The sequence below is a fragment of the Anser brachyrhynchus genome (genome assembly GCF_964034855.1).
Source record: "Anser brachyrhynchus genome assembly, chromosome: 8".
Classification (NCBI taxonomy): domain Eukaryota; kingdom Metazoa; phylum Chordata; class Aves; order Anseriformes; family Anatidae; genus Anser; species Anser brachyrhynchus.
Genome location: NC_137702.1, coordinates 29,598,326 through 29,608,789, shown reverse-complemented (window position 1 = coordinate 29,608,789; position 10,464 = coordinate 29,598,326). Strand labels below are relative to the sequence as shown.

Sequence of the window (10,464 nt, the reverse complement as noted above, 5' to 3'; positions counted from 1 at the left end):
CAACCGGGCGGCGGGGCCGGCAGCGGGGCGGTGGCGGCGGGGTCGGGGCCAGGGGCCGGGGCCGCGCTCCGTGAGGGAACGGCACGGCGACACCCGGACCCAGCGCCCCCGGAACTCCCGGGGGACAGCCGTTGGCGGGGCGAGGGGCAGCGCCAAGGGTCCGGCCGCTGCCGGTACTCTGTAATAAACTTCCGAGAGGGGCCCCGTGTGTGTGTGCGCGTCCGCGTTCCTGTAACGATCCCAACACGGAGACAAGCCGCACGGCGGGAAGTCCGGCCGCTCCCCGGCCTGATCCGTCGCCGCTCTGGCTCCGGGACAGGACGGGAAGGGACGGGGTGGCTGCGCCGGGTAGGAGGGCGCTGTCCCTGCCCGCTACGCGGCCGCCCGGGCGCTGGGACCCGGCGGCGGCTCCTCACGAAGCGGTGCCGCCCCCGCCGGCGTTCTCTGCGCCTGCTCCAGCGCCGCCGCCTGGCACCGGCACCGGCACCGGCGTCTGACGGCGCGGTACCGGTCTGGGGGTGCTGCTTCGCTGGGGTCTCGCCGTCCTCGGGGCCCGCTCCGGCTCCCCTCGCCGCCTTTGCTCGCTGCCAGCCATGGATGGGGACAGGGTGGAGATAGACGGCGGGATCATGGAGGGGGTGAGCATCCGCGCCGGGCTGGGCTGTGCTGGGCTCCGCTCGCCTCGCCCCGCCCGCGGGCAGCGGGGCCGGGAGCCGCAGCGGCTGACGAGCGCCGTTCCCCCTGCAGGGCGGGCAGATCCTGCGCGTGTCCACGGCCCTGAGCTGCCTCCTGGGCCTGCCGCTGAGGGTGCGCCGGATCCGCGCCGGGAGGAGCCAGCCCGGCCTCAGGTAACGGCCCCGCCGCACGCCAGCACCCCCGGGGCTGCCCCGGGAGGGCCGCGCCGGTCCCTGGGCGCTTTCAGGCGGGGGCGAGGCCCTCCTCCGGGAACGGGGGCACAGCCTTGGCGGCACACCGAAACGCTTCCAAGGGCAAAAATCACGTATTAGCAGTGTTTTAAGCAGCCTTTTTAAGCAGAAAGTCTTGCCTATGGCTCACTGACGTGGAAGGACCGAGTGCGGAGAAAAGCTAGAACGTAAAGAAGGCCTATCAAAGCAGGCAGACCTGGGATACACTTTCCTTTTTGCCCTCTCCTTCCTCAGGGCAGTTTCCTCTCCCTGGCTCTGGCTTGCTGCCAGGAAAGGTGAGGACACTCCCTCTGTCTCCACCTGTCAGGCTGCACAGCCTTAAAAGTGCCTGAAAAATATTTTCAAAGGTGAAGTAGCCTGCATGGTGTGAAACAAAATATAATTAAGATCATATAATGCCTCACTGAGACATTAATCACTGAGTATATAGTATATATACCATATAAAACATTTTGTATAGTGTATATTCTATGCAAAACAGTTTGTATGCTATCTGTATGTCCCAGAGTAGTCATCTTTATTTTGAAAGCTACCAGAAACGTCAGAGACACGTTACTTGCATTTCTCATCTTGATTTAATAACTGGCATTATTCTGCCTAGAATTGTGCTCCTTCATTAACTCAGATAATTCGTGACACCCTTCTTGACTGACATCACATTTGTAAGACAAACACGGAGGTCAGAGTCATCATTTATTTAGGATGAGTTTTAATTACAACTAAGGGAAACTGATCCCTTAGCATTTTTATATATATGTAGTTTTTCAGCCTTTTTTTTTTTTTTTTTTTTTTTTAAGATTATTGGGCTTTAAACATATCCAGGAGAGATATGAGCTTTGAGGTAGTTAATTTGGGCTTACTGAAACAGTCTTGCTTATCTGTGCTACTGTTCTATAACTGCCTTGAAAGTAGTCTATAGAATGGTATACAGTGGGTTTTGCTGTATTTCCCAATGGTTCTCATGGAAGGAAATTCATATATTAAGACGGGCTTGACAGTCAATTAATAGTCTAGTGGAGGGCCACAAAGATGATACGGGGCCTGGAGCATCTTCCCTATGAGGAAAGGCTGAGAGACCTGGGTCTGTTCAGCCTGGAGAAAAGAAGACTGAGAGAGTATCTCATCAATGTGTATAAATACCTGAGGTGTGGGAGACAGAGGGATTTGGCCAACCTCTTTTCCGTGTTTTGTGTGGACAGGACAAGGGGTAATGGCCACAAGATAGAGCACAGGAAGTTCTGCCCCAACATGCGAAAGAACTTCTTCACGGTGAGGGTGACGGAGCACTGGAACAGGCTGCCCAGGGAGGTTGTGGGGTCTCCTTCTCTGGAGATATTCAAGGCCCGTCTGGACACCTACCTGGGCAGCCTGCTCTAAGGAACCTGCTTTGGCAGCGGGGGTTGGACCCGATGATCTTTTGAGGTCCCTTCCAACCCCTTCAATTCTGTGATTCTATAATAATGAGCTTTACTGTCTTAACAGCCTGTAGCCCAGAGAAAGTTGGAGGCTACTGAATAAAATCATAGCTCAAGTTCTTAGTGACATCTTCAAAATGTAACAAAACAAAAAATAGATTTATTTATTTATTTATTTTCTCTTCTGTGTAAACTACACAAACAAATGGAAATGCAAGCACAGCAGGAGAGATGCACTGAACTGTTAGCTCTTTTATGGCTCTGGGAACAGTTAACCGGCTTTGGCTCCAGTTCAGTATTGCTATCATTATACCGCTTGGCAGCATTATCCCATTACATTTTTGTCATTTATCACATTAGGAAAGTGACTGTTGCATCTCATCTGTCTGTCCTGACCCTTTCTATTGGAAGACACACCAGGATCCTACGAATTTCAGAATGATCAGAAAGCTACTCCTTTAGCTCCTCTGAACTCAGGAGAAATGTAGGAACCAGATTAAATTTCTAATCCTTGTTTTAAATCTGCAATTGATGTTGATTGATGTATTAGTTGATGTTTAGTATTTTTTTTTTAATGTAACATGACTGTGTAGTCTACTTGAATGGATCTTTAACTTAGTATTATGACTTTAAGACCTCAGCATCTGTCTGGATTGGAGATCGTTCGAGATTTATGTGAAGGGAAGCTGGAGGGTGGAGAAATTGGTTCAACAGAAATAACCTTCACTCCTGGGAAGATCAAAGGTGGAACCCACATAGCAGATACAAAAACAGCAGGGTATGTCTTTGTACATGGATAATGATTGACAAGCAACTGCTCTTAACTGCTTTTGGTAACTTTAAAATTGTCACAAAAGAGGTGAGAAAAGAACATTAATACATGGCTAATGAGGTATAATCTGTGCTGTCTGCTACATGTGAGCAAAGAACCTGCTATGTAAGCAGGATATATATTAATAAAGTATATAATTACATATAAATTATAAGTTGAACATTTGATGAATGTTAAAAAAAAAAGCTGCCGATGCACTTAAAAAATTATTTTCTTCCATTAGTACATGAAATATTAGGTCAATGCATCAAATTAGATAGGTATCTCACAAATGCTTACAGTATATTAAATTGCAAAAGTATTACGTCTGATGTTGAATTAGTACATTGATTAATGTATTAATTTATTGATTATACAATGAAATATTGAATTAATCCTTATATAATAAATATATTTTTTATATATAATAAAGTCAATTTTAAGGTTGTACTTATGCACATGGTGGTGCAGTATACTAGTCTTTTTGAACTTGGGGCATATTCAATCTGCTGTTTTTTGTCCCTGTGTTTCTTCCATTTTGTTTTTTGCTGTGTTGAATCCTTTGTTCTAGGAATCTGTTGCAAAAAAGTAGAATGGATTTAGCTGTGAACTTGAAAGCGTAAGCTAGGGTAGGCATAAGTTAAGGTTTCCTTTAAGAGAAATATGTTTCTGAATTGCAATAGTATGAACAACTAAGCTGATGTCTTTTACATCTTTTACTTAAACGTAACACAGAAAGGCTTGAGTGGGCAACAATGCAGAAGGATTAATAAAATTAAACACAAGTGTGTGTCATCCCCCCCCCCCAAAAAAAAAAGTGTAGTTCACAAACATGAAACACCCATGACATAACTGTTTCACTTTGCTAAGCAAACATACTTTTGGGAAAACTATTTTGAGGTTTATTATTATCTATGAAATGTGGAGGGATTAGTAATAGGGGAATTGTGTATCTCAAAGCATATTTTCTATGCCCGCGAATTTTCTTGTGTGAGATGTTGAACAGCTTCTAAGCAATTTTGTAGGTTTTTATGTATTTTATTATTAATTAAATATTAAAATGTTAAAATTGCTGCCTAAACCTTTCCTGCTTATACCATCTGCTGTCTAACCCTACAGTTTTCACAGTACCATCAGTATACTAAGGAAGCATACATTACTTTTATTTCAAACAGGAATATTAAAGGTACAATTACGTGAAACAGAAGTTTGTATGTTTAGGCTTGCCAAGACCATGAAGTTTTAATTAGCATTTTTTTTAAAGAGTAATAAGTTTACTTTATAGATAATGTTCAAAATTAAATACTTACTTATGCTCTGTAAAGTCATTTGCCCTTGATGTGTAGTGATTCTACACAGATTGTGACTGCATGACATTTGAGTATCTTATAATTGCTTTTAGGAGCGTATGTCTACTGATGCAGGTAGCAATGCCCTGTGTGCTCTTTGCTGCTTCCCCATCAGAACTTCATTTTAAAGGTGGGACCAATGCTGAGATGGCTCCTCAGATAGACTACACAGTCATGGTAGGGAAAAATTCCTTCAACTCATGCCTATATATGTAATATAACTATTGTACTTCTGTTGCTCTTTTGCAAGTTTATTTGTAATTACGTAATTAAGCATGGGAATATTATACTACTTGTGTACCATATGTATACAGCAACCAGTGCTTCGTGGAAGTCCCTGAAATAATGACTTGTCTGTTTGCTTATAATTACTAAAGCAAATTTCACTTAAGATACATTCTTTATTCTAGAAGCTCTGTGAATTGTTGTTTGTTCTCTTTCTCTTCTCAAAAAAGAATCCTTTAACACAAAGCGTTATTCAGAATAAAATATAGGGAACCTCAAATAAGCTGTATGGATGAGACTGCCTATCTTTTTATAATGTAATTGAAATTTTTGTTTTGAACTTTTTTTTTTAAAGACTGAATAAAATAGTGGGAAATGATAAGTTCAAAATAGATTAACTGTGTATTTTTATATATGCTTGTTTGTAGGTTTTCAAGCCAATAGTTGAAAAGTTCAATTTCACATTTAATTGTGACATAAAAAAGAGGTGAGTTACAGTGTCGTGTGGCAGAAGCAGTCCTTACAGCAGTCTGAGAGCATGGAGGCACACACAAGGTGCTCTGAATCAATCTAAGGGATGAATTTATCGTACATTAACTGAACTGTATTAGCTGCCCCTGTGCGGACCATCACTGTATGATGAATGTTATATGGTTCTTCCCTGTCTTTTTTTTTTCATTGCTGAGCCTTCAGCTGCTGTTTTAATGTTTCCAGTTAACTAACCCCTGAGGGAAGTGCACGCTGAACAGTCAGTCCGTTACTGAGTTTTTTCTGAGGTGCCAGTTAAGTTAGTGTTAGGCAGTTAATAAGATGTGTATTTTGAGGTAATGCTATTGGAGAATATTCTTGTATTATAAAGATTTCTTAGGCACACCGACAAAATTGGTATGTATAGTAACAGAGAACATGCGAATGTATCACAGAATATACAAAGAGCCTTATGGTTATTTTCTGGGTTTCCCTGTGGTCTTTACATTTAATTATGTCTGATTACTGTTTGTAAATAGGGGCTACTATCCTCAGGGAGGTGGTGAAGTTGTAGTCCAGATGTCACCAGTCAAAGAGTTGAGTGCAATAAACTTAACAGAACGTGGCACCGTGACAAAGATATATGGAAGAGCGTTTGTTGCTGGAGCACTGCCTATAAAAGTGAGTGCTGGTAATAGCTGTGGTGGTATCCAACTTTATAAATCTATATAAAATTGCATGTAATCTCTCTAGCACACCTCTACTGTTCCTGTTCTCTGCAGTCACATATAAGCCAAGTAGTTGTGTTAAATGGATTGCATTATTCAGGCCATAAAACAGAATTTTGGACATTTCTAAAATGTGGTTATTGCACAGGGATATGGTAGCAGCTAAAAGAGGAAATAAGAACAGTGTCTGTGATATCCTTCATGTAACTATTCAAAAATATTTAGTATGTATTGAGGGGTATCATATCTATGTACCGTTCATGTTTCTGTGAGTTATGTGAAATCTGAAATAATGGCTGTTTTTCATAGATTCATGGCTAAACTATGGTGTACTGTAATAGACAGAAGTCAGACAAAATCAGACTTTTCAACCATTGTTACTGGGATTAGACAGAACAAGTTAAGTTAGACAAAAATTAAAAAAAAAAAAAAAGATAAATTTGCCCCTTTATCCCTCCTTCTTTCCGTTATTTCTATCCTACCTGTGTTTACAGAGAATGAGTGTTGGGATCTCCTCAGTTGCTTCTCACATACAGGCTAGGAAGCAGAAGAGGAAGGGAGAGGAGAAACTGAGTTAGTTTTTGAAGAGCTGTGGAGTGCTGAGTTTGGTCTTAAAATCTCCAACCCTAGGATAACCTTCATCTGCCCCCACATGCCTTTGATTTAAAATTGTTATTTTATATACTCTGTCTTACAGATGCTGTAAGACATAATACATATGTACATAATAATTGTTGGGTTTTTGTTTTATTTTTTACAGTCTAAGGTCTTGAGTTTTTTCACTTTAGACTAAAGGTTTCACTAAGGTCTTTGAGTTCTTGATTAAGACTGAAGTGAAATCTTTCTCCATATGTAAGGAGAAGAATTATTGGAATTCCTATTGCTATTGGAGCTTTGATATTCTTTATTATTATATGTTATATATATTATATATAGAAGCTCCCTACAATCTGTCATTTGTTCAGAGTTTATGGGAACATTCTCAGAAGAGATGATCTTCAGTGCTTGCTTGTAGGGGTTTTATAACAATCATTTGGTTTTCTAGTTAATAACTTAGCCTTCTTATTAAAGGATCCACGGATAATTAGGCTAATGAGCCTTATCTATTGCTAAAGTTACATCATTTAATTAATTAATGTTTCTACCTCTTATCTTGTTAGCTGGCGAAAGACATGTCAGCAGCAGCAGTGAGATGCATCAGAAAAGAAATCAGAGATCTTTACATTAACATTCAGCCTGTTCGAGAACCTGATGATCAAGCCTTTGGGACCGGAAGTGGAATAATGTAAGACAAGCCTAAACTTTCTATTGATGCCTGTAACCTTGCTGGTCAATTAGCTAGATCTTGATTAATTGTCTGATAAAGCGTAATGTGAGTGATTTTGTTCTTAATACTTTTTCTGCTCAGCATTGTTGCAGAGACATCAACAGGTTGTTTGTTAGCTGGGTCGTCACTTGGCAAGAGAGGTAAGAGTTGTATGGAATATACCTCTTTCAGAATCAACTTAATATACTATTAAGTAGAAATCCGAAGTATAATCTGTTCAAAGATTTGATGCTTTGAGTGTTGCATTTTTAAGTGGATGTTATTTACTAATAGGGATAGAGGAAATGAACAGATTTGAAACTCAGTAAATAAAAATATTGCACTTTGTATTTCTAAACTGCTTTTACATAGCAACAAAAATTACAAAATTATTAAATTCACCTTTTATCAGAATGGATTGTTAAGGATCACTGAGTTGAAAATACTTCTGGACTTTACATACAGGCTCTATGGTTTACCTGTGAAGATTTTGTTCAGCATTGAATCTAGATGTGTATCTAGATTAAAAGGAATAGATGTGCTTTTGATCTAAATGGTTTGAATAAAATGTTTTTCTGACTGTAAGTGGGGCTATGTGCTTTCCACTGCTTATGGAATATGCAATATGTCATCATAAGACAGGAGTTTTTTCAAGAAGACATTTGAGGCAAGAGCATGGAAATAAGGTTTAAAAAGTTATTAATTGTTTGCTTGTTTGTTTTCTCTATTTTTTACGTGTTAAAAATAATTGGCAGCATCCTAGCTTCTTACATTTCTCTGTTAGGAAAAAATTCTGACAAGGTTGGCATTGAAGCAGCTGAGATACTGCTGAAGAATCTTAAACATGGTGGAGCTGTGGATGATTCTTTACAAGACCAAGTAAGGCTCCTATTTGTGTCCACATGAAAGTGATGTAGCAAGAACATTTATGTATGTATTACTTGTAAATAATGTAAATCTGAACAATGAAAGAATGGCACATAGATTTCAAAGTTGGATTGTATCTCCACAAGTAGGCATGGCTTTAAATAATGAATTGATAATCAGTCTTGAGAAGTTTCCAGGTGTGGTACACATCAGTACTGGTTCACATCAGTAGAATTAGCGTATTACATACAGTTCTTAGGAACCACAGATGCTTCTGGCTTTGCACACATTGTTAAATAGTAGGTATAAAATATGAAGTAGTAATTCACTTCTATTTGGTACTCCATGTATAGGAGTAAAAGTAGCTTCCTGGTTAAAGTTATTGGAGAACAGATTATCTAGGAGGTATTCCTGTCTGTCTGGTGAATATGTCGTCATAAAGTGTTATAATTAAAAACCTTTTCTGAGTTTTTCTCTCCACCCAAAGGTAGTCTTGTAATCTGTAGTCTGACATGACCTTGGGGAAGCCTGGGGAATGAGGAGCAAAGTAAAATGTAATAACAAATTCTAGTGGCAAACTTGACTGGGGAAAAGTAGCAGCCCTTCTGTAATCAGGCATCACATTAGTAAATTCCAAGATTCTTGAGCTTTGGATCACTCTTAGCACTCAGCAGCATGAACTTTTATGACATTTGGCAGACAATGTTTTTACACTTCCAGACATCATGGATGTTTCTGCTTCTTTTTTTAAATCAGTAAGTTCCTAGGATCTGAAGAGTTATTTAATAATGAACTTTCCCTCCCCTTTTCAGCTGATCATTTTTATGGCACTAGCAAAGGGGGTGTCTAGAGTGAAAAGTGGACCAATTACACTTCATACGCAAACTGCTATACACTTTGCAGAACAGCTAACAAAGGTGAGTCCAAAACTTCAGGAATTTTATCCTCTCAGTTGCATTCCAGTAACTAAGAAGGGTGCAGTTTTGTAGATTCACGCTGTTTTTTGCAGGCACTGTGAACTGAATTTTGTCATTGAGGATAAGCACTGATAAAATAACTGTTACAATATTTATGTGGGAGTTTGCCAGTAGAAATTAAACATACTTTAGAGTTTAATGCCTTTAGAATGGTTAGATGCTTCTACCACCTTTATTTTAATATTTGTAATGAAATCGGTAAAATTTGTAATATGTATAAATTACTGGACATCAGGTATTGAAGATTTAAACTTGCATATAACTGAATTTGTGATGTATATTTCTAATCCTGTTTTAGGCCAAATTTACTGTGACAAAATCAGAAGAGGAAGATCCCAGTAAAGATACCTACATCATTGAGTGCCAAGGAATGGGGATGATAAACTCAAACTTATAGGGTTAAAAAACAACAACAAAAAAAAGCAAGCTAGAAAAAGCAAAGCAAACTCAACATACCTCAGTGATGCATTGCACTACATTTCAATAGATGTCTAATATGCATGTGAACAGGAGGATCCTTCTGTCACATCTAATTGATTTGATATAACTTCAAGGATGATATCAAGTTTTCCCTTGGTGTGCTGAGAATCTGTGGTGCGAAAAATGGAAACTTTACTTTTTTTTTATTTACTTTTTTTTTCTATTATCAGCAACATGAGTACAGACAGGACAGCAAACAGAATACAGTGTATGTACTTGGGCATCCAAGAGCATCAATTAGAAGCTCTAAGAATTCAGATTCACCAAAGCAGAAAATAACTGTTTCAGTTTTGGGAAAAAAATACCTAGATGATACATTCTTTCCACTTTAAAACATGTAGGTTTTATTCTTTGGGATCCTTATGTTATGAGGATTGTGGAATGAAGAGTACCATCAAATCTGTATCTCTGTTCTTCCTTAACTATTTTGCTTAAATCATGTATGAGGAAATAAAAAAAGCAATAGCACCAAACAAAAGTCTGGTATTTATTTTTGCTATTACCTCAGCAAGTTGTGTTAATAGGAGATTGATATAAAGTAAGTGTTCAGAAATGTAATTTCTTTCCCTCAGTAGAGTAAGAACACTCAATGCATATAATAATCTTATTTTAAATCTTCTCTTTTTATCAGTTTTATAAAAATCTTCTCAGACAAGCTTAGAAAATGTATGGTGTTATATCCCAAATAGAAAATAGTAATTGTACGATCAGTTTTTCTATCTACATCTGTCCTTTTTAGCTAAGAGTAATGGGTCTACATTTGCACAAAGCTGTTGTTTTTTCTTATTGGGAGTACTTAATTTCAGCTGAGATTAGAGATCTGGTGAATACATATATATACACACAAATGTATACACGTGCATGCACTGAGCAGTGGACATACAAGTGTATTTAGGCATATAAAACCCAGTC

At 39.4% G+C, this 10,464-nt stretch overlaps 1 protein-coding gene and 1 long non-coding RNA gene across 2 annotated transcripts; one reads left to right on the top strand and one right to left on the bottom strand.

Moving 5' to 3' along the window:
• Positions 1–503: 503 nt before the first annotated feature.
• Positions 504–10,030, top strand: RTCA (RNA 3'-terminal phosphate cyclase). The gene is made up of 11 exons (XM_080602524.1): positions 504–638; positions 748–848; positions 2,976–3,119; positions 4,555–4,678; positions 5,155–5,213; positions 5,734–5,875; positions 7,083–7,207; positions 7,331–7,389; positions 8,013–8,107; positions 8,908–9,012; positions 9,371–10,030. Exons 1-11 carry the CDS (start codon positions 594–596, stop codon positions 9,467–9,469), a joined length of 1,098 nt encoding a protein of 365 aa, XP_080458650.1. The 5' UTR covers positions 504–593; the 3' UTR covers positions 9,470–10,030.
• Positions 3,663–7,076, bottom strand: LOC308199075. The gene is made up of 2 exons (XR_013954369.1): positions 6,405–7,076; positions 3,663–3,727 (listed from the first exon to the last, which is right to left on the bottom strand). It is a non-coding gene; the product is annotated as an uncharacterized lncRNA (long non-coding RNA).
• Positions 10,031–10,464: the final 434 nt, after the last annotated feature.

Bases quoted from the DNA above. Each gene is read 5' to 3' on its own strand.
- RTCA (XM_080602524.1), top strand. From the start codon at position 594: ATGGATGGGGACAGGGTGGAGATAGACGGCGGGATCATGGAGGGG. The intron at 3,120-4,554 runs GTATGTCTTTGT...AATTGCTTTTAG, and splicing joins GCAGATACAAAAACAGCAGG to GAGCGTATGTCTACTGATGC. The intron at 9,013-9,370 runs GTGAGTCCAAAA...ATCCTGTTTTAG, and splicing joins TTGCAGAACAGCTAACAAAG to GCCAAATTTACTGTGACAAA.